We start from the raw sequence: 22344 nt of genomic DNA, 5'->3' as shown, positions 1-22344 counted from the left end.
GCCATGGGACCTTTAATGCGTTGTCCACTGCGCACACGTGACTGAGGAAGAACGCTACCTTCTCGGCGGCGTGGCAATAGGCCCTGGTGGGGAAGGGGAGGAACACGGCGTCCCGCAGGAAAGTGAGGTAGGGGTCGAACCCTGGCGCCCGCAGTCCCGCCCCCAGGTTGACAGGCAGGCTGCTCTCGACCAAGGTGCTGATCAGCTGGCAGAAGGCCCGGGTCAGAGGGTATTCCTCGCAGCTGGACTCGATCTCGTTGAGCTCCACCTGGGGTGGGCGAGAAGTACAGTCAAGAGCTGCAACACACAGAAGTTCCCCTCATCTGTCCACAGAGATTCACCAGCAGGATGTTGTGTTAATATGCAGTCAACATATTACATTGACAGGTCCTTGTCTACAGCCTGTGAACATCATTCAGCAATTTACTGTAATCTATGAAAAAAATAATGATACACTTGGTTGGTGAATTTGATATCACAAACCAAGTAAAACAATGTTCCCAGATGTAATCATACCTCAATGCCAACCGCCTGTCTCTGTCCAGGTATTCTCACTGTCTGGAGGATCTGGAGAACCATAGCACATCACAAGGACTTAATGACAATCCCAACGCACACCTGCTATGAAATGAGGATGCCTGTATGTACATAATGCGTTCCTGCCATAGTGTCATATATTATGAAGTAAAGAATAACCAATAGCACAACGCAAAAGGAATATCAATGAGGTACTCTATAGACAATTGGACTGAATAAAACACTGCAACACCTTGAATGTAGGATGAGTCTATTGATATTATCCCCACAGATCAATAAAGAGGAACAGCAATGACCACTTTACCTGGGAGTACTCCAGGGACTGCCAGAGGGAGGCAGCGATCTCAGGAGACTTGCCGAAGGCAGCCAGGCAGCGTAGGAGCTCCCCCTTGAGGACGGGGGGCACGCTGCACTGGAGCAGGCCCAGGACCACTACCACCGGCGTCCACTGGGGGTGCTCACACAACGCCAGCCGCGCATTCTCACTCTAGCAGACCAAGGAGGCACACACACAATGCATTGAAAAGAGCTGAAGGGATTGGAATCAAAAACAAGTTGACAGGCATGTGTTGGACCTCAAGGCGCTGCATACAAAGTATGTTGACAAGGAGAGCTAATGTACCACATTTTGAGAAAAGTTTGACGTTGAATGTATTTGTTTCAACATATTCATGGAATAATCATATTCAAGCATAATAGGCAATTGTTATAATGTCCATACTAGTTCTTGTTGACGAATGAACATTTTCAAATGTTTGCAATTTAAAAAACGAAAGCAGTGCACAAGGCCGCCCGGCGTGGACAGGACGGGCCATACCCAGGTGATGATGGTGGTGAGCAGCTCCAGGTAGGAGGTGAGCCCGTCCACCTCCCTCTGGGTGATCCCGCGGGTGGGCGGGTGGCGGTAGAGGTTGGCGGCCTCCGGGCTGGGTAGGTCCCGCCGCAGGTTCTCATAGTACAGCATCAGAGAGTGGAACAAGAGTTCCCAGGACACCGGCCGGCCTGTCATGCCCTGCATGGTGTCCCCTGGGTGGTGTCGAATACAATATCATCAGAAAAACAATACATACAACAATCACATCTTTCCCATGTTGTTAAATGCATATTTACATAAAGTCATTCCAGGATAAACTACATGCCATTTAATTTGAAAAATCTAGTAATATTCCTCAAATTGGCCCGTTTATTTAGATTTAAACCTGCAATATGGAAATTTCGTTTTTTCTGGTCTTTCTTCCCGCCCCCCACTGTGTGAAAGTCTGAAGACGGCGGTAACGGAAAATGATATAGCTAATGCTATGACTGTTATGACAGCTCCAGCTGCTAGAGGTTGCAGTGGGAAAACGTATCCAGTGGAGGATTAATACAGTCCCCCCGAGCGAGGCCTTACCATGAGTGGCTCCGTTGGTCTTCAGCAGGCTGAAGCAGTAGTGGGAACACTGCGGTCCGTTGGCCAGACCCTTCAACATCCTCAGGTAAGGGATGACCAGGGTAGAGGGGAGCAGGTCTCCCATCTGACGCACAAACTTGGATAGCACCACCTAAAGGGCAGGAATAAAGAAAGCATGATGGGAAAGGGGGTCAGGTAAGAGCTGATAGGCAAGTTAAGCGGCAACTCAATTATAGTGTGTCATGGATAGGTTTTTAGTGACGCTGGTAAGCCCAGCTCATACCTGTTTATGCGGGGGTCTTTGCAGGGCCATGCCCAGATACGAGCCCTGCAGGTTGGTGTGATGAAGAGACTCGGTGGGAGCCCAGAACTCTAGACCGAGCTCCAGACCAAACGGGTCTTTGCTGTAGAACTCACCGATCTGGAAACCAAATTTCGGCAAAGATAGCAAGAGATTGATTACAAAGCAACATTTCCACATGGCTGCTGCTAATCATGACAAAATAACTGAGAACTCCATAATTGAACTTGATTATAAACTCAGAAAGAGCCAACTACAGCCAGCTGTCATGGGCTTTGAACCTTGTTCTATTGCCTCCGTCCTCTGACAAGAAGAAAATGATGGTGTACTTGTTGTACAGTCACTCTTTGCAGTATTGCAGGCTTTATCGTGTGAAAGGTTGTGCGTAGACAATGCAAACTAACCAGGAACATGAGGTGGTCTAGGTCTTTGCGTAACGACGAAGGGGGCTCACTGCCCATCTGTAGGGACATATACACCAAGCGGGCATCCTCATCGGCACGGTTACGCAGCTGCTTCACCTGCAGAGAAGGAAAACCTTAGAGTGGGCACCAAACCTTCAAATCAACGTGGACTTAAGTCCTCAGGCTTGTTTCAATAAAAAATTAACCTAAAGAAATATGTATTCAAAAACGTATCAGTAAATGTGTTATTAACACACTATGACTTGCCTTGATCGGCATGAGAGCCAGAAAGTCTGTAATTAAGGTATGAAGGCGACGGATGTAGAACTCTTCCTGGCTGAACCCTTCACATCCCAGCATGCCATCTTTCATGAACAGGAAGACGTCTCCCAGGAGGGCCAGGTCAGCCAGAGCCTCGTCTGACTCCGTGAACTCCACAAGGGCTGCGATAAACACATAAAGAAGTAAGCCACAATGTACAGCCCCCCCATATACTATCCATACATTACAACTGTGTGTGTGTGTCGGCCACAAAAGGAGGACGTACAGGAGCCCTGTGGAAGCTGGGACAGAGCCCTCAAAGCCAGAGCCCACGCAAGCCGACAAACAGCCTGTAGGCCAGGAATCTTCCAGGTAGGCCCTTCCAGCAAACGGTTATGCACCGCAAGCACGTAGTCCCTCTCCGTCAACAAGGGCAGGGCCTGAAGCAGATCTGGACAAACACAACACGTCAATGCTTTCCACTGGCAAGTTAAAGCACGGTTACATATTTGTTGTACTTTGACAGTCGAAACCAAACACAGAAAAGCTTTAAACTTAACCGAGCAGGGTCTCGGCAGGTTTCTTTTTAAGACCATTATGAGGGCAATTTAAGACCCAATTCAACTCCATACCGGCAAAAACGGTACAAAGGATGTGAAGGAAAATCAAGGTCCCAGAGTTACTTGCAAAGTAAATAAATGTATTCACATTCAATTGAACATGACTACACAGAACTGTGTGTACGCAAGAGTTGTAAGAGTATAATACCTGTTGAGGGTTGAGTGATAATATTTCAATAAATTGTATCCAGCATTTATTCATCTTACCTTCCCTATCTTCGGTTCCTTGCTCTAGGAAGCTGACGTCTAAACAGTACAGCAATGCCATGACCAGAGAAAGGTTTACACTGTCCAATGAGCCATCAGCTTCAAATGTCACTGTCTCCAAGTGGCCAATTAGGGCCAGGGTGTCATCTTTAGTCAGAGGGGATTGGCAGGTCCATGAAAACAAGCTGTCTGCCAATGCTTGTCTAGATTCCTTGATGAGGTCCAATACCTGATAATGACAAGATTCCAACCTGTGGTCAAAACCTTGAACAATGCCTTCCCTCACCACAGGTGAGTGTTTTTCAATTAAGTTAGGTATTTAAAATCGGTCGTCCAATTTTTTTTTTAAGGGTTAGTAGAGAGTAAGATGTTTTGACTTGTACCTGTTTCCGGTGCTTCTCGTTGCCAAGACCGCGTTGTTTCTGCAGACGCTCAAACTCCCGTGTCACGTTGACCTCGGACACCAAGCTCAGGATGCGCTTGGTCAGACCCTGGCCCATCAGTTCATCTGTGAACCGCGTGGTCAAGGCCACAAGCTCTCCACTAAGGGACAACAAACCAGACACCCCATCAGCCAGTTAAACACAAACAATCACTCTTTTTCTTTAAGTAAGGTGAATGTTTTTGAACCGGCTGGATTGTGAGGAGAAATTTAGGCAAGACATGGAGGACACCGTAAGCCTGAATTATACTCTGAATAGCCCCATAGGTGTGCACTGAGGGTCGCTACGCCAGTGCTTGCAGTTGTGAGACGAAAGTCATGTATTCAGTGACATCTGATATCTTCATAATAATGCGATCCTCACATATATGCAAACCTCTCCTAGTCCAGTATAAATGCAAGCTGGGAGGACGAGTCAGGCCGCCTGTTGCCCTGACGTGTAGTTGCATCTTTTGGAGAGGTGGAAATAAGCTACGTGTCGGCATCTTCGGGCAACGCCAGTGACGTAGAGACTCGGGGTGTACCAAGGGCGACTGTTCATCACAGAAGTATAAATCACCCCTCAACTGTGGTCACCCAATGATCACCAAAGTATAATCCACCTGACTGTGGTTACCTATTCATCACCAAAGTATAATCCAGACTGGTTACCTGAGCTCCAACGTGAAGGTCTTGCCTGGACGGGACTGAATGAGGGACCGCAGGGAGTTGGCCACACAGAGCTTGCCGTCCCAGTAGAGCAGCACAGCCACCAGCCCACGGGTCAGTCCCGGGAAGTGCGGCTGCTGGTGCTCCCCTGCAGCAAGGCATGCAAGAGATCATTAGAGAGTAGAAGAAAGGTATTAATCACGCTCTCTTGATGGAAATCAATTGAACAACAAGACTGTTATTAAATAAGGTCATTTAAAAAGCAGATAACATTACCTGCCAATAGCAGCTCCAGGGCTGCCAACTCTCCCATATCAAACATGTCACTGAGGATCAGCGCTTCTGACAGGAGCTGCTCAGGCACCAGTCGTGAGCCTTGTTGGCCTTGGATGGCTATGCCTTCTGTGCTAGCTTTGCGCACTTTGTCCCTCTGCTCTGCACTCTTTGGCTGCAAATAAAGTAAGACAGTGTTTGTGTTTAATAAAAGGACATCAAATTAGACACACACAAATAACTTTGACACAAAATTCGATGTGTTTTTAAATGACGTGTGTATTTTAAATGACACATACAGGGTTTTTGTACAGAGACAGAAAGTGTGGCTTGTGTTTCTTCAGCTGCAAGTCGAGGAGGTGGACACTCTCCGACTGCCTCCTCATAACAGCTCCCTCCACCGTCTCCCATAGCTCCTTCAGCGGCCCCCACAGACTGGCTCCTAATGGTACACATAGCATACACTGGAACTTGAGTGACAGATAGTAAGGCGTAGTAACATATTCCGATTGCTTGTAAACATGCATTCATTGGGCTCGAAGAAATGGTGAGTGGCAAGTTTGTATTAAGTTTGTAGTTTCTGTGAAGCAGACCGCAAGGGGTAAACAATTAATACAACTTAGTATGTTGAATTAATAATCGTTCTTCTCCTGACCAACTAATACAACTTTCTTTGCACTCCCAAATGACTTGCTTGCTATTAGATGTCTTACTCCCTTCGAAGAGGAAACACAATTCAGCTGTCAAATTATAATATAATATGCACCAGTACATTAACGATACACATGCCATATACGATTGAAGGAAGAGGTGTTCATTCATAGCAAACTAACACTAACAACTATGCTAGGTTGTTAGCCTAGCCACTATTGACGGAAATTGACATGGATAGAGCCACATGTGCTCGATTCAAACAAAACTGAGTGGAAGTGGCCTTAGGAAAATAATTATATATGTATTTATGTGGCATGCGTAGCGCGTGCCTACTGTCTCAACATTGCAGAACTATCACGTTAGTTAAATAAAATATCCCATACCCGAATTTACCGCCATCTGCGCCGCCATGATATGTGGTTACCGGATTTTGGACAGAGAGTGAAGAGTTAGTGCCCGTATTAAATTCTAACCAACATATGCTTTGAAACTATATTATAAATGTTCTTGAAACTTTTCATATCATAATTGATCCAATGAATAACGTACTGAATAAGACTATGATTTATATGAATCGTTGTACAATATATACAATACAGGCGAGGTCCTTATTTTCTAATTAACGAGTTGCGGCAGGGGTAATGTAGTTTATATTTAAAGTACGCAAGTCTTTTTAGTTTACTCTTACACACCAAGGTGACACCTTTCATATACAATTAAAATGTTATCTCCAACATGTCGGAAGGCCTCAATATAGAAACGATTTTGATTTGTATAAACGAATTCGTAATCCAAGCGGAACCTCTTAATCTACTTCCTTGTTTCGACCAGAGTGACGTTTCGTGTTACATCAAAATACCCATGCGATTTGTGCAGTCTACAATCTATGACCGCTGTGACATTTATCGCATATATGATACGTTTCCTACATTGTAAATGAAATGGCTCGCGTCGTCAAAGTGTTTAAGACTTTGCGGAATCACTGGAAGAAGTCCACGTTTGCTGTGTGTGTTTTGTCTTATGGTGGACATTGGCTCTATGGAATACATTGGTAAGTCATGCAGTTCTTCAAATCGGAATCATAATAGATTATTAGCTTACTATATATTACTACCGTTAATCCACAGTCTTCAGTGCTAATATTGTTATACGTTATGTGTTTTAGTGACAGCCTTCTGCGAAGGGAAGCTTGCTTAGAAGCCAGGGTAAGAAGGGCGTTTTTTAATTTGTAACAGGTTGTGTTTCATAATTGGGTTAAGGATTTTGTTCAACATTTTCTTATTCAAAGTATTTACCATCCCCGTGCTAGGAATTTGGACGTCAACAGATATCACCACAAGAGCAGCTCAAGAAAGCAACTGTTATACTGAACCCTGCAGCATGTAATGGGTAAGATAATGCATATCTTAAATGATCTTGCTAAGAAAATAGAACACCCTTTCATTCGAGACTTATTCTGTTTCTGTTTTTTGAATCGCACTTCTGTTGTCCACAGTAAAGCCATCAAATTATTTGACAAGAATGCGGCTCCAATTTTACACCTGGCCGGTGTGGAGATTACACTTGTCAAGGTAAATAAATAAAAGAGTCTTCCTTTTCAAACAACGGTATTAATGACCACATTAAGTAACTGAAATATGTTTGTGACCCTACAGACAGACTTTGAAGGCCAAGCCAAGAAACTGATGGAGTTCATTGAGCAGACAGATATGTTGATAGTGGCTGGCGGGGATGGTACGCTCCAAGAAGTGGTGACCGGATTACTACGAAGACCGGATCAAGTACGAATAACCTTGGCTGCATGAACCATGAAAGTATGGCTGTCTGATATAATAACGGTGGAGAAACATCACACACTTACAGTTCAAGATGTGAAATTAGGGTTCATCTTGGGTCTTTCCCATAACTGATCTCCAGTCTGATCTATATTTAGCTCCTAGTCTGCCATTACTTGCATGTTTGATAATAGTATTAAATTATATATTTTAACATGCAAATCAGACTTGGATTTAAAAGCATAGTAACGTAAATTTGATACTTATTACCATTGTTTCCTTTTTGTTTATAGGCACAAATGTGTAATACTCCTATTGGCTTCATTCCACTGGGCTCTAGCAACTCGCTGAGTCCAAGTCTTCATCTTCTGAATGACAACCGGGTTAAGTAAGTAAATTAGGAGATTGTCATTGAGTCCATTACTGATAGTGACCGCAAAATCATTCTCTAAATTGTATATGTCCTGGTTGTTAAGCAACAACGTCCTCTTCCACTAACCGTTTTCAGACACATCACATCAGCAACACTCTCCATCCTGAAAGGAGAGACTGTGCAGCTTGATGTGCTGGAGATCAAGGTGAGGTTAACCTATTTTTATTTGTATATTACATACAGCACCGGCAGTATAACTTACTGCCGATGTTATTATTAACTGTATTTTTCTTATATTTCATTAAATTCTGGGTGAAAAAAAACAGCTTGAGGATTTTGTTTAAGAAAAAAAGGGATCAATCAAGTTTGAATTCGAGGTTAAAATTATATTGAAGGAATTTTCTTGATGATCACCTTAAACATGCAAAAAATATTTTTTGTATTTTATCAGTGAACCATGAGATGACTGTCCCGGATAATCAACAATGCCTGCCCTTATGTTTGAACCTTGTCTCTGTTGTAGGGGGAGAAAGAGCAGCCAGTGTTTGCCCTGATGGGACTGCGATGGGGTGCGTTCAGAGATGCAGCTGCTACTATCAGCAAGTAAGAGTGTTTAACACAGACACAACACTTCAAAGACTTGCTAGGATTATACTTAAAATAACGTTGTCTGTGTGTTTTCCTAGGTATTGGTATATGGGACCGTTGAAGACAAAAGCAGCACATTGGCTGAGTACTCTACGGGTGAGCCCTACCGTTGTTATTCATTATCAAGATGGAGGTCAACGTACAAGCAGGAGCGATTAGAGAGAAAAACAGTCAATTATGCAGCATTATCGAGAGCAATGTTGACTTGAATGTGTTTCTCAGGAGTGGCCCCTTGTACGCGAGGTCTCGCTGTCCTACCTGGAGCCCACGCTTCGGCCCGCTGAACTGCCAACAACAAGGCCACCGAGGGCCAGTCTGCCGTCCCGCATCATGCGCAGACTAAAGAACTACTGGTCCCCACCGGTGGAAGGTAACGGGATGGATGGATGGGGTGTGTGCTGTGATCATGCTCCTGCTGCGAGTTCCCCCAGCATCACAGAAAGCTCGCTAAAATGTTTTCTAATCTTGGTCCATGAACAAAGAGTGAACACACATGCATGTACACATATATATGCATAACATACAGGGAGAACCCTTTAGCCGACTCTTATACAAAAAGTCTCTGTTGTCTATGGCAAGAGCAGGCCGCGTAGATCTTTCGGTGTGTGAGTATCCTGTCATGAATGGGAAGAAGGGGAGTGTCGTTACACTGGGATGCATGCATTCATTTTTTATACCGTTCATTCAGCCACAGAACTGTTTAATTTGAGTTCCCCCTAGATCAATCCACGTATGACAACCGCTGATCAAACATAATTAGCTGGTCAAACCAATGTATGTATGTTGTTTCAACAACCCCTCCTTTGTTTGCCTTCATTCAGAAACTCCGAAAGTTGAAGAGCCGGAGAAATGGACGGATCGTGAGTTTTCCACGCTGGAGCTGCTTATTCATACACACAATAAAAACCCAGTGGAGAGGGTGAGTAACGAAATTATTCAGCATATCGATGTTACATTCTTAGTTGAACAACCTGTCCACCATATTACATCTTCCTAGAAAGGTAATTCTCATCATTGTTTTTTATTTCCTTAGCGCCTTTATGACTCATTGATGATCCGTGCAGAACCAGAAAACTTCACTGTTGGAGAGTTCATTGCTGCTGGGTCAGTAGCATACAACAAACACACATGCCTAGTCAGTAAAAAAATAAATGTATGGTATGAAAGATGAGAAGCAATAGTATAATGTCTTCGTGTCTACTCCTTCCACAGGAATGAAAAAGAAACGGATCCAACGATATTCACTGAGAAATCCACAACACTAGAAGCTAGTGTTTGCCAACTGAAGCTGCCAGAGGTCTGATTCCTACAGCCCTTTGAGCATTCATGGTTACTGTAAGAAAAGTGTAATAGACTCTGTGTTTTGTTTGTATCCATTTACTAATGTCTGCTCCTTTCCCAACACTTTCCCCCACAGGATGTTGGTGGCTTCTACAACATCGACAATGAGGAGTATGATGCCATGCCTGTAGAGGTGAGGCTGTTGCCCCGGAAACTGCGTTTTTTCATCAATGCAGAGCGCAGGGAACAGCTTCTCACACAGGCACAATGAGGTAGCAATCTACCTCAGAGAAGCTGATTAAAGCAGGAAAAACAAGAAAAGGCTGCAAATAAATATCTTCTGTCTTTAAGCTTCTGCATGAATACTACATAACATGTTAATATTTGTTTGCTCTGAGCAGCTGTTGAACATCTAGCTCAAACCATTAAGTTATTAAATTCAATTAATTACTTAAGATATACTTGTGTATAAATCAAAGGACCAAGTTTTTGCAGCCATTACATATTTTGAAAGGCTTTATCCTGTTTCCAATATCCCATTATTGTAGCTCAGTTGTCAAACCATCATTCAATTGAGCAATCTTCTTAGGTTCTCATACAATTTCTATGTGCAAGGTGCGTTATTCAAATGATACACCCAGTATGAAACATCATAGAGCACTTTTATCCAAGAAAGAGTTTATTGTTTTACAATGGCAGGACCGTGGACCTGGCATGAGATGAAGTGGTTAAAGTGATGAGACTTACATGTTCTATACCAATGTCTCAAAGTGTTTCATGTTAGTTAAACCATTAAAGTTGCTAATGTGAGTCTGGCTTATTTCTCTTGAATACATTCAAGAAATGAACCGTAACTGTATAATGAGGTGTGGTGACAATAATTGTGCGTTACAAATCTGCTGTGTATTGACATTCAGTGGTGTGGCAAACAGTCAAATACTTATTTACTAATGCTGGTACACATCTCTGAGCAACTCAACAAAGAAGACCTTTTATACAGTGCTGTGTGTTGTGTACTTTCCTTCCCTGTTGCATACACCTAAAATTAAACATTCAGTTCAACTGGAGGCAGGTGGGTAGGTGTGAGGAACACTCGTCTTAAAGCAAATATTTGACGAACGCAGTAGTCAATCATTTCACAGTAGTTATAACGCCTACATTTCCTTAAGGCCCACGTTAACCACTCCGAACAAAAATGGGTTAAGTGCCCGTTTAAAAAAAAAAAAAGATTTTTTTAGCACAGGATAATAATGCCGAAATCCAGGCTGTACTTTTTAATTCTTTCGTAAGTGACATGACCAGAAGCCTTGATGAGGCTTCAGGTCATCAAGGGTGGTTATTTTTTTCCCCATCCTTCTAGAGCAGGGATATATAGGAAGGACCAATAATAACAAGGGCCCATCAGGCCATTCGGAGGACCACTCTCCCCCTGCACCCTTTGCCTGCACATGACATCACCGGTTCCCCCAGGCACACAAAGGAATTGTTGTCACACAGACGAGTCGCCAGGGCAACCGACATTGATCAGCAAGACATTTCCAACAGCAATTCTACAAAATGTTTGTTAAAAAAAAGGGACCGATACATAACTTCTTAGTATAATCCAGTATCTAGTACTATAATACAGTCTCACTGAACGAGTGACCGTAATAAAAAGCCCCGCATTCAGTATTTCTTCAGCACATGCAAGACAACCACACAGAAGATAAAACACACACACACACACACACACAGCCACTCCACTTGAGGACGACTTGTTGGCACAGACCATCAATACACGGTGACCAGGATTCTCATTTGTGTGAAATACTGGGCTATAAACACAGCACAACATAAATTATTATAACTCTTTGAGAATAAAGGCATGTTCAATAAGAAAATCCTCCAGTACTGGAGATGGTGCAGCATTCATGATAACAGTGCTCATGATTCACATTCTTACTTAAAATAATAAAAAAAAGGAACATCACCGATCACAGAAAGTCAAATGAAATCACAATGCTAAACTACAACTACGAGCACCCTCTATAGCAGAGCCGATACTGGGCATCACCTGACTGAACACGCAGCCACGGAGCACACATTATCTCAGGCTCGTGACTTTGCTTTATATAGAACAGTCATCTTGTGGAGCAGAACATATTTACTTTATGATAAATAAGCGTTGCCTATCGTACGTTTAATACACTATTGTATTATTCTATTCCTATAGTTTTCTTCTTTAAAGGCCAGTGGAATGAGCAATTTCAAAAATAACATTATTTTACTTTCTCAAGAACAGAATGTTTCATCCAAAAGTTAAAGAAATGTATTTTATTAAAAGATGTTAAACGACATCTTACGACAAAGTGTTTTCTTTGTGACGAGTATTTAAAGCACACAGAGCTCCATGGCTGTAAATCCTCACCACTGGCAGCACTCTTTCTTCAGACTAACGACTAATGAGATTAGTGGATACTAGAAGCGATGCGTAAGGTGGATGACAAGGCACACAAGCAAACCATCCAATCTACTGGAATGTTCCTCCTCATCGAAACACTCTGAGCTAGCTAGAGCTAGCACGCTGCACCCCAGGGTTCACAACACAGCTCAGCGTGAGGTGGGTGCCGTTGTCATGAAAACACTAGAAATGTGACGGCGGGTGATTGAAGACGTGACAGGCCGTCAGAGCCGAAGACAAACCAAAACAAGGCTGCTTACCAGGTAGGTGTCAATCCGCCACTGTGTATCCAGCAGAGTGGTTCTCCCCCCCCCCCCCCCCCCCCCCCTCCTTTAGATCTCCCCCAGTATTAACAACAGACTTGGGATGCTCAGAAAACGAACAAATGTAAATACAGAGAGAGAAAGAGAACTAAGGACCTAATGAGATGGGAAGCGACGCCCACTCCAGGGTTGAGGCAGTGTCTTATGTGACCGAGGATCTTCTGGGGCCTTGAAGGCATTATATATCCAGTGGCCACCCCAAACCACAAACACACACACACACACACACACACACACGCACACAGGGGCCCCCCCCACACCCCATCCAGGTGACCTGGCGCCTGCCCATCAGGAAGGGCTCAGGGACAGCAGGGGTTGTCTATGACCAGCATGACGTCGATGCCGTACACCTCCAGCAGATCCACCAGGAAGGAGCGGTCGCCCTGGGGGTCCAGCCCCATGGCCCTCACATGCTCGGCGGTCAGGATGGGCTCCGAGCTCGCCGCCACCTCCCCCAAGATCTGGAAGATCCGGTCGTTGAGCTCCATGAAGAACCTAGAGCGAGGGAAACGCCAATGCATTAACCTCAGATCGCGGTGGGAGCCCGTTGCACGAAGCATACCATTCAAAAGAGTGGGATGAGAACCACTTTATTTCAGGCTTTTAAAAAACACACTCACAATATGAAGAGGTCCTCCTCGTTGGAGGAGCAGTCCCCCTCCACCTCCTGGGAGTACAGCAGCATCTGCCTGAAGAGACCACAAGCATCAGGCACCTGTACACACCTATAGCTTATAGGAGCAATTCCAATTCAGTTTAAGATGCCTTCATTTTGTGTCTTTAAATGGCCTTCAATCCATTAGTGCAGTCAATAATAAATCAACGGCTATAAATTAGATAGTCAAATATTGAAATCATGTTTTCACACAATATTCGCATTCTGTTGGACTGTTAAGTCTGTTAGGTCCGGTTTGGCGTACCTCTGTTCACTCAGCTTGGCGTACTTCTCTTTGTCCGATGCGTTCAAGCGGAGCAGCGGTTGCAGGTCGCTCCGGTGGGTCTTCACGTTCTGGTTGTCGACGTAGACATCATACAGCTCCTTCTTCTCTTCAAAGATCTTCTCTGTGGTGCCTTACACACACACACACACACACACACACACACACACACACACACACACACACACACACACACACACACACACACACACACACACACACACACACACACACACACACACACACACACACAAAATGTCAAGTCATTCCAACCACACCATACACAACTAAAACTAAAACATATGCGGAAACTCACAAGCCACGTAGGACAGCTCCGTCCTCAGGGCCGTGATGTCAGCGATGTTGACGTAGAAAAACGGCCTGAGCTCAGGCACCGCCGCACCAACCCCCAGCAGAGAGACGTTGGACAGACAGCAACAGCAGTACACTGAGGGAATAGGACCAGCATATTGGAACAAGTAGCTCACGGCACAGCATGGCTGCGAGTGTAAAAAAGGATTCTGCTGGTGTGTGGAAAGTGTAGGAGTTGGAAGAGTAGTGAAAGAACAATGTTTAATAACCAAAGCCGGCTATGCTAAAGTCAATGATATGTTTTGGACCTTAAAAGGCTTTCAGGGTGCGTGTGTGTGCTCTGACCTCTGTAGCAGACCACGCCCACGGGGGGAGGGGAGAAGATGAGGATGCGTTTTCTCAGCAGGGCAAACTTCCACAGGACCATGATCTGCTCCCCGAAGAAGCGGATGAATTGGGACATGCAGCCCGCTGGGTGGGTGATCTGCATGAAGGAACCCTTAATTACTTACTTTATTAATTGGAAAAGCCTAACCATGTCCAAAACAACCTGAATTGACGTTGTTAAAATCTAAATAAATAGAATAAATGAATCACATTTATATTCATTATATTGTTTTTTATTTTATTTCATCCACACTTGGTGTCACACAATTTCGCCGTTGTTTAGGATCCATGATCAATGACATGGAATAAATAGCGTAGAGTGTATGGGGAAAAAGGTTAAGGGTCGTGCATCAATGTGTGCCAGCTCTGACCTTCATTTCCGGGTGCATACAGCGACTGATATTGGTCACGCTCCAGGTCGGGCAGGAAGTGACCTGTCCGTTGGCCAGCGGAGGAAGGATGGCCTTTTTGTCCTCATAGAAGGCCTCCAAGGGGGAGTACTGGCCGGGACACCGGAGCTGGAGTCTGCAACACACCGCAGTGGCTGCTTCACAACATGGTACTCTTACACAGCGTGCTGGCTGGGTTACACAGCCAGCACAAGCTTTAGGCACGTTCAGGGTCATGTGTCCATTTATAATTGAAGGTTGGAGAGTAGAGGGTTAAAATAAACAAGAAGTAGCAACAGGCGGTCTAAAAAGGCTTATCAGTCGATCCATTACTCAATGCCACAAGAAATAGCGGTGTAATCCTGACGCAGTCTAGCCACTCTTGACACAAATTCTCAAGATCAAAGTAGCGGAAAGAATCTATAATACCTGTTTGTATTCCTCAGGTGAATGCGAAGCCTGACCCAAGAACATCTACTTATATGGGCAGTGTGTGGGAGACTCACACACGCACACTACTGGAGACCCACAGCAGGTCTCAAACAAGCTATAACAATACTCAGTCAAATACTTCCACGAAATATGATCATGAATTAGCTCTCAGCAGGGCCAGTTCTTACTCAACTCACTCACACAAAACAAAACACGCTGGACTAGAGCCTTCAGCAGGTCCATCACACACTGGACTACAGAGCCTTCAGCAGGTCCATCACACACTGGACTACAGAGCCTTCAGCATGTCCACCACACGCTGGACTACAGAGCCTTCAGCAGGTCCAGCTAGTTCATTCCCTCACAGCATTCCATGGTCATTTAAAGTGTTTGTTCTGCTCTTCTCCTGGTGTATTGAGTGCTCCTGAGTGTTGTTGGCCTTTCGTGAGAATATATTGCTAGTTGGCTTTTGCATGTGTCAATTTCTGCCCTGGCCCCGTGATGACTGTCTAAGGGCCCCGACAGCCTAAATGCCTTGCACTGAATTGTAACAACTAATGTCAAATGTTTGAGGCATCCGCTTGTCTTTAATGCAGATTTCAAATATGTTCAAGAGACACACTTTGCCAAACACATAAGAACAAATTATATCAAATATGTTTATATACAAGACCAGACTCTTCATAACTACAATACAATAGCAGTTTAAGCCTCACCAATAAGGACACAGCCTTCTCCCTCAAGCAGTATGAGACCAACTGGTAGTGTGTAGTGAATGGAAAAGCAGAAACTGTTTTTGTTCCCTTTCTTGTCAACGTTTTACAGTTAAAACAAAAGCTATGGGCAAATAAGCTCCTGTGACCATAGCAGGCTTAGGAACTTAGGTTGCATGTTTTATAGATGAGAGAACACAAACAAGCAATCAAGGACGAAGGGAGGCAGTAAGAAAGTACATAACATAGTGCATGCAGAGATCAGGCCAAAGACCAAACAGACTGACAATCAACACAGAAGACCACAGACGGCATTAAACACACATTCACCGCAGCCAGCCGGACACTTAGGTAAACACTCACCTTACTTGGTTCTCCAGGAATTGCATGTAGCGGTACAGGAGGGTGTAGGACGGAGACAGAATACCCACAGACTTCATCCGAGCACCACGCTCCAGCTCACTCTCCACAGGTATGTTGGCAAAGCAGGCCAGTCCGAAGTAACAACCTTTACGGAAATATCTACCAGGAGTAGATAAACATTCACGATAAGAAATGTATGAACGCATTGTACTGTTAATGTGTATTACACAAACTCTGATACTGATCCAGACTCCAGAGACCTGTTGATAATAATACTCATTATTAATGTGTATTAAGTGAGTAGTAGTATACTACTGTTAATGAGTAGTAGTATATACTAATCATAATAATAAGCATCGATAAGCTTAAGGGTTTGGGATAGGATGCGTACATGAAGTCACTGGTGATCCGGTGAGAGCCACTGGCAATCGATTTGAATTCCACTCCGTCAAGATCCATATCCTGGGGCAAGGACCATTCTACCATGTTGCCTGTCATTCAGAAGCACAATGCAATAGATGCAAGGTCAGACTTTATTCACTTTGTCCATTCCTGACTTACTTCCTGTATAATTCGAATTCAAGGACAAAAAAAGAGAAGTGAGAATTAATGAAAGTAAATCTAACAAGTGACAACTACATTACCTCACATGTCAGACTGTGTGTTACACACTACATGCGACGTCATCCTGTTCAATTGAACATGACTCAGTCAACTTTGTTGTAGGATTTAACAGTAGGCCCACCAGCCATACTACTTTTACCTGATCTGGTGTCGAAGGTAACGACGAATACAGCCACGATTTGATCCTTTTCCTCCCACTGCTCCTTCACCGAGAGGCCGATATGATCAGCACCCAGGGACTTTGCTATATCCCACCCGGGGACAGAGTGATCCACTCGGAGCCGGGGTGGCCTGCCATCCCCGCTGGAGACCACAGCTGTTACATTTGGACCCCTTGTGCTAGCGGTGCCCCACCCTGTGCGAGGCGCACTGCTACCCTGTGTGCGACCGTCTGGCGGGGAAGTTTTCTCCGTTGCATTTTTCTTCACGGGTGACGAAGGAACCGCCTGGCTTGGTACGGGTGGTGGGATCTCCTCCCAGTCAAGCAGCCGAGCCCGATCCGACTGCTCGACCATGGTGCTGTCGAGGAGTCCAAAAGGAAACGACACGAACTCAGCTGAGACAAGTAAAATGAAGACCCGCTCCGAGAAAACAGTTACGGTAATACCATGATTCCCCGCTGCTCTGATTCGGGTATTTGTAAGCGTGTCACATCCACAGAAGGAAGGGCTGCCTCCCCCTGCCAGAGTCAGTGTTTTGATGAGGTCACACACTTCCGCTCACGTGGGCTACTTCATAATTAATGAAGGCCCAATTATTCTGTGTACTTCTCTGCATTGGCCTCAATTAACCATTCACCATTTATAGTAAAGTGCATCAGGTCAATTAACGCAATACAGACATCGGTATTATATATTATATATATTATATACAGAACTGGTCCGAAACTTATAGGTTGTAATTATGTGAAATCTGAAATGCAAAACAAGTAGGCAATATTACAAGGTTTCACCTGAATGGCATGGACGATAAAACGCGTCAAAAGCATACGCTCTCCGCATTTGTCACGTCGGCGTATGAATTATTTGTATTTGGCCAATCGGATGGCTGGAACTGTTAAGGGTGTGGCGTGATTAATTGTTCAGGAAGCTATTAACGTACCCAGCGCGAATTTCAAGCGTGGTGGTTGTTCGTGAGTATTATTGTCTTTTTACGTTTCTTTGAATGCGTCTGACATTTTAAATGTGTCAAGCCTTTTACGCGACTAATTGTGTTGTTACTTATTGTAACTACTTTGAACAGGCCCCGAAGATGACGATGGTGTTGGATGGGATCGCCCAGCGGATAGAGTTCTGTAGCTCCGGAGACGATGGAAGCAGCAGTGATGAAGTTTTTGACTACTGCCTCTCTAGGAACTCCTCCAACCAGAGTTCAGGCTCTGCTTACAGGACCCCCAGGGTGAATCGCCAACGCAGTAGAAGTATCGCACAATCCTTCAGCCCTATCCCTTACACGGCCTTGACAAATCTAAGGCTCTTTGACTCTCCAAGTACACCGAAGGTGAAGTTGAAATCAGTTTGTACTAACTAGCCATGGTTTGGCCTGCATGCAGGCTGCCTGGATGAAAAAAAACATTTTTGTTTCCTCAACAGAGTCTTCTGTCTAAGTCGTCTGATCCTCACTCCATCTCCAAGTTAAGAGTTAGTCAAAGAGTCCTGCGATCGTCCCTTAAGTTTGCAGACTCAAGCCTTGGGAACAGCCACACTCCTGATGTCAACGTGAACCCCTACACCCCCAGCACCCTTACCAGAGGCAGTGAGCCACACAAGAGGAAGAATTTTAGAAGTGACGACGATGATTATGAACATGAGTATGCTCAGAGGTGAAATTGAATCGCATCACCTTGCACAATGGTTCCTTACATTAGGAGCATTGCACTTTGTGCGATCTTAATCTGTCAGGGAGAAGTAGTCAATGTGCACGACATGTCACAACAAGAGACTTTGTCTCAAGGGCCCTATCTTAATCAGAGTCAGTCTTTAGTTACTGCTTGTGTACCAATTGGTATGACCGATGTTATGACAACAAACGCATGTTAAAAAATGTCTGCTGCTGTCCTACATATCATAATTGTGCTATTTTATGTGTCCATGGCCAGTCTTACTCATGGTTTTAAATGGGATTTAATAGGATTGTAAACAGACCCCCAACAGGTTTTGTGTAGGCTCTGCCTCCTGTGTGACTAAAGGCCAAACTCTTCTCAGATTGAAACACACCCTTGAATCGTCTGAGGAGGAGAATGATGAAGCCTTCCTCCCGCCAAAGGTAAATCTATTTATCACTTTGTCAAATTGAATTTCTATTCTGATCTCATGGACTCGTTTGTTTTCATCATACTATGTCATTTGCTGCCTCCACACTTCCTGGCTTTCTTCCGAAAGATTCAGAGGACCGGTTAAGAACCCAGCTGTCGGACGTCCACCCACTGCATGAGTCAAAACGTCATGTTTTTTAGGCATGGTTGATCACTGACAAATCTGCTGTTCAAACGCATTTTTTGCATAGATGACACTCTGTTTTGTGTTGTTTATTTTTTTAACATTATGTTCTGATGTTCCAAATATATATTTGATGTCCAGATGGGTCATCTATTTGAGCTGTGCTGAACCAGTCTCCACGTCTCTCCGTTCTTCATGTTCTTTGTTGTTGTCATAATCTAAGTCTCTCCATCTGGTGGACAGAGGCAGGCTGTCCAGGCCTTCATGCTGTCGCGGTACCAGAGTGAGTTCTTGGAGCTGGAACAAATAGGAATGGGGGAGTTCGGAGCCGTCTTCAAGTGTGTGAAGAGACTCGATGGCTGCTTTTACGCCATCAAACGTCTTCGCAGACCGCTCGCAGGATCAGCAAATGAGTGAGTCATCATCAGACCTTGTATAAAACAGTTTCTTACTTGACATTGTCTTAATTGCGTTGAGTTTATTATCTAGACTAGAGCTCCTGGGCTTTAATTCGTTGCTCTTCATGCCTGCCTTCCTATCTTCCTCAGACAGTTGGCTCTAAAGGAGGTTTACGCACACGCCGTTCTTGGCCATCATCCTCACGTAGTTCGCTACTATTCGGCATGGGCCGAAGATGACCACATGATTATTCAGAATGAATATTGTGATGGTGAGCTGGCATTTCATTGGGCAGGAATCACAAAATGAAACCAAAAAGCGTGTTTGTCTTGTTCAGCATCTTGTGTTCCTGTATGGATTTGTTGTCCCAGGTGGAAGCTTATACGACTCCATTGTGAAGAAGGAGGCCCAGGGGGAGCTGTTCTCAGAGGAGGAACTCAAGGACCTTCTCCTGCAGGTGTCCTTGGGTCTGAAGTACATCCACAGCTCAGGCCTCGCCCACCTTGACATCAAGCCAAGTAATTAGGGTTTTAATGGCTCCTTTTCTATGTGTGGCTCTTGTACTACACACATGCTGCTAAAATTATACACTTGATGGTTGAAAGCCAATGTGTGAGATGTATTCTCTTTACTTATATTAAATGACTCGCATAATTAGATTTTCTTTTGTGTTCTACATCCTAAGGTAAAATAATTCACTTGCCACTAAGTCAATGGCTGCTGGCTTTAGATTCTAATTTAACTGGCGTTGACACTTCCATGCACTTGGATGTGTGAGTATTATAGACTTGTGTTAATAATACAACAGATGACAATTTGATTGGTTTTATTTATATTTTTTATAGGCAACATATTCATATGCCAGCAGAACGGCAAAAGTGCAGAGTATGAAGGGGACACTGATGAAGAAGATGGAAGCTTTTCAGCAGGCGTCATCTATAAAATCGGTATAAATGTATTATTGTCCATGTAATTTGTTCTTTTAATGTTTTTGTACCTCAATGTCACCCACTGCATGACATTTTGTGCAGGGGACTTGGGTCATGTGACCAAATTCACCAGTCCAGAAGTTGAGGAGGGAGACAGCCGTTTTCTTGCCAGTGAGATTTTACAGGAGGTAAACTGGTTGTTTTAACATCGGTACACACTACACATCCTTATGTAAACTTGCCACTACAAACACGTCTTTGGCATGGCCTACAGTGCCTCAAGCATGACCTCTGCATGCTCTTTGTTTCTCTAGGATTATAGCAATCTCACTAAGGCAGATATCTTTTCCCTGTGTCTCACTGTGCTGCTGGCTGCTGGTGCTCCACCTCTGCCCCAAAATGGAGATGAATGGCACAGCCTTAGGAAGGGTCAGTTACCAAGCCTGCCCATGGAGCTCTCTACTCCCTTCAGAAGCCTTCTGCAGGTACTCCCTTGCGGGTCCAACATCATAATTTTCGCTCTTTAGTTTCCTCACTTCCAGTAGTGCAGGAACCAAATTACCTGCATGGGGAAAGACAAAATGGTGTCCTAATGTGTACATGTTTCTGTTTGTCAGTTGTTGCTGGATCCTGAGCCAACCAAACGTCTGTCCGCTCGAGCGCTGTGCAAGCACGTCGTTCTGAAAAAGGAGCAGACAGGGAGACTTGCCACTGAGCTCCGTATAGAGCTCAATGTGGAGAAGTTCAGGACAGCCATGCTTGAAAAGTAGGAACGGATGATATGGTGCAAATACAGCTGTATCCTAAAATCAAGCAGTGGAAGGCACAATGTGTGTCTAGCATTTAGTAAAATCTAGTCACACAAACTTGGCAATAATCAAATATAATATTCATAAGTCTATTTTTATTTAGTGTATGATCCCATTAAAGCAAGAACAAATACCAAACACAATGTATAGCTCTATCAAGGAACCTCACCCCTTGGCTTCTCGGAATAACATGATGGCCCCTTACACAATGCAGGCAATACAGGCCACCGCAGCTTCTCCTTTTTCGTTCTAAAGGCAGGGAGGGGTTGCTACAGTAGATGCTGCTTGATACTACACACTTCACCCTCAGTCATGGATGGTGCAATAAGATTCTCTCAACAATCATAGTAATCGTAACTCCTTGCATGCATTCATCGTTGAATACTAAAAGTAAAATGTGTTGGTTTGGGTAAATAATGTTGCCTTTTTTTATTGGCAATAACAAATGGAGGAGGGACTACCTCACACCGTTAAGTCCATGTGCTCTTCTGCAGGGAGCTCCAGGAAGCCCGCTCAGCAGCGCTGTCCCCAAAGCAGGTGCTTCCTGCAGGCCTGCAGGGACCGACCAACAGTGGGTCTCTACTGAAAGCGGGGAAGAGGCTGATAGGTAGAAACTCAGGCCGGCGATCCATGAGCTTTGGCTGTCCGGGGTCTGCATTTTAATTAACAGCGTGAGGATTATGCTGGCCCATTGGACTTGGGAAACGGCTCCTCCTTGTGGGCCTGTAGTGAGAATTGAACTGTACCTTGCAGCAGAATTTTTTTTTCCAACTAAATGTGACAACATAGTCCTGATGGCAATATGAGAACGCCATCTCCATGCTCATTCATTCATAGGTGGTGGCTGGCTCTCGTCAAATTATCTGGAGGAAACTTCCAGGACATCATGGAAGTTTGTAATTCTCACGAACTCTGGCAAATTTTTTGAGGGCTACATTTAAACTAGACCGACTTTTATAACAGTTTGTAACACAAGCATGTCCTATTTTTGTTTTACTCTGTAAATAAAATTTTAAGCATTTTATCAAACATCA

The 22344-nt window shown here is 44.3% G+C and overlaps 4 protein-coding genes and 1 long non-coding RNA gene across 7 annotated transcripts in view; 2 read left to right on the top strand and 3 right to left on the bottom strand.

The window, feature by feature from the left end:
- nup205 (nucleoporin 205) overlaps positions 1-6534 on the bottom strand; it is an 18477-nt gene extending 11943 nt beyond the window's left edge. The window contains exons 1-16 of one of the 2 annotated variants that reach the window (XM_030365788.1): positions 6430-6534; positions 6121-6136; positions 5383-5525; positions 5087-5258; positions 4814-4958; positions 4104-4263; positions 3721-3949; positions 3180-3344; positions 2900-3075; positions 2633-2749; positions 2211-2348; positions 1928-2078; positions 1355-1563; positions 842-1024; positions 517-567; positions 59-268 (exon numbers count right to left, since the gene is read on the bottom strand). In XM_030365788.1, the coding sequence (XP_030221648.1) occupies positions 59-268; positions 517-567; positions 842-1024; positions 1355-1563; positions 1928-2078; positions 2211-2348; positions 2633-2749; positions 2900-3075; positions 3180-3344; positions 3721-3949; positions 4104-4263; positions 4814-4958; positions 5087-5258; positions 5383-5525; positions 6121-6136; positions 6430-6447 (2283 nt within the window). In that variant the 5' untranslated portion in view covers positions 6448-6534. Of the gene's footprint in view, positions 1-58; positions 269-516; positions 568-841; positions 1025-1354; positions 1564-1927; positions 2079-2210; positions 2349-2632; positions 2750-2899; positions 3076-3179; positions 3345-3720; positions 3950-4103; positions 4264-4813; positions 4959-5086; positions 5259-5382; positions 5526-6120; positions 6345-6429 lie in introns of those variants that run through there. The other variant, XM_030365789.1, reaches the window with a different exon arrangement.
- Positions 6473-10624, top strand: agk (acylglycerol kinase). The gene is made up of 14 exons (XM_030365804.1): positions 6473-6788; positions 6903-6942; positions 7047-7126; positions 7233-7308; positions 7393-7518; positions 7806-7900; positions 8021-8090; positions 8409-8488; positions 8572-8629; positions 8756-8903; positions 9355-9452; positions 9567-9637; positions 9746-9830; positions 9951-10624. Exons 1-14 carry the CDS (start codon positions 6679-6681, stop codon positions 10083-10085), a joined length of 1272 nt encoding a protein of 423 aa, XP_030221664.1. The 5' UTR covers positions 6473-6678; the 3' UTR covers positions 10086-10624.
- Positions 10468-17322, bottom strand: dennd11 (DENN domain containing 11). The gene is made up of 9 exons (XM_030365803.1): positions 16875-17322; positions 16503-16602; positions 16112-16270; positions 14586-14739; positions 14173-14311; positions 13832-13963; positions 13498-13648; positions 13198-13266; positions 10468-13072 (listed from the first exon to the last, which is right to left on the bottom strand). The coding sequence occupies exons 1-9, from the start codon at positions 17248-17250 to the stop codon at positions 12877-12879; spliced, it is 1476 nt and encodes a 491-aa protein (XP_030221663.1). The 5' UTR covers positions 17251-17322; the 3' UTR covers positions 10468-12876.
- Positions 17106-22344, top strand: wee2 (WEE2 oocyte meiosis inhibiting kinase). Of its 2 annotated transcripts, none has more exons than XM_030365799.1 (12): positions 17106-17335; positions 17978-18235; positions 18328-18557; positions 18940-19000; positions 19417-19586; positions 19722-19843; positions 19944-20090; positions 20418-20519; positions 20604-20689; positions 20816-20986; positions 21119-21267; positions 21805-22344. In XM_030365799.1, the coding sequence occupies exons 1-12, from the start codon at positions 17249-17251 to the stop codon at positions 21971-21973; spliced, it is 1752 nt and encodes a 583-aa protein (XP_030221659.1). In that variant the 5' UTR covers positions 17106-17248; the 3' UTR covers positions 21974-22344. The 2 variants fall into 2 exon arrangements, with proteins under 2 accessions (XP_030221659.1, XP_030221660.1); XM_030365800.1 differs by lacking the exon at positions 17106-17335 and adding an exon at positions 17737-17867.
- LOC115550616 (uncharacterized) lies at positions 20382-21533 on the bottom strand. The gene is made up of 2 exons (XR_003977925.1): positions 21480-21533; positions 20382-21063 (listed from the first exon to the last, which is right to left on the bottom strand). It is a non-coding gene; the product is annotated as an uncharacterized LOC115550616 (long non-coding RNA).

The sequence above is a fragment of the Gadus morhua genome, chromosome 9, assembly GCF_902167405.1.
Source record: "Gadus morhua chromosome 9, gadMor3.0, whole genome shotgun sequence".
NCBI lineage: Eukaryota > Metazoa > Chordata > Actinopteri > Gadiformes > Gadidae > Gadus > Gadus morhua.
This window is presented reverse-complemented; position numbering and strand designations above follow the sequence as displayed.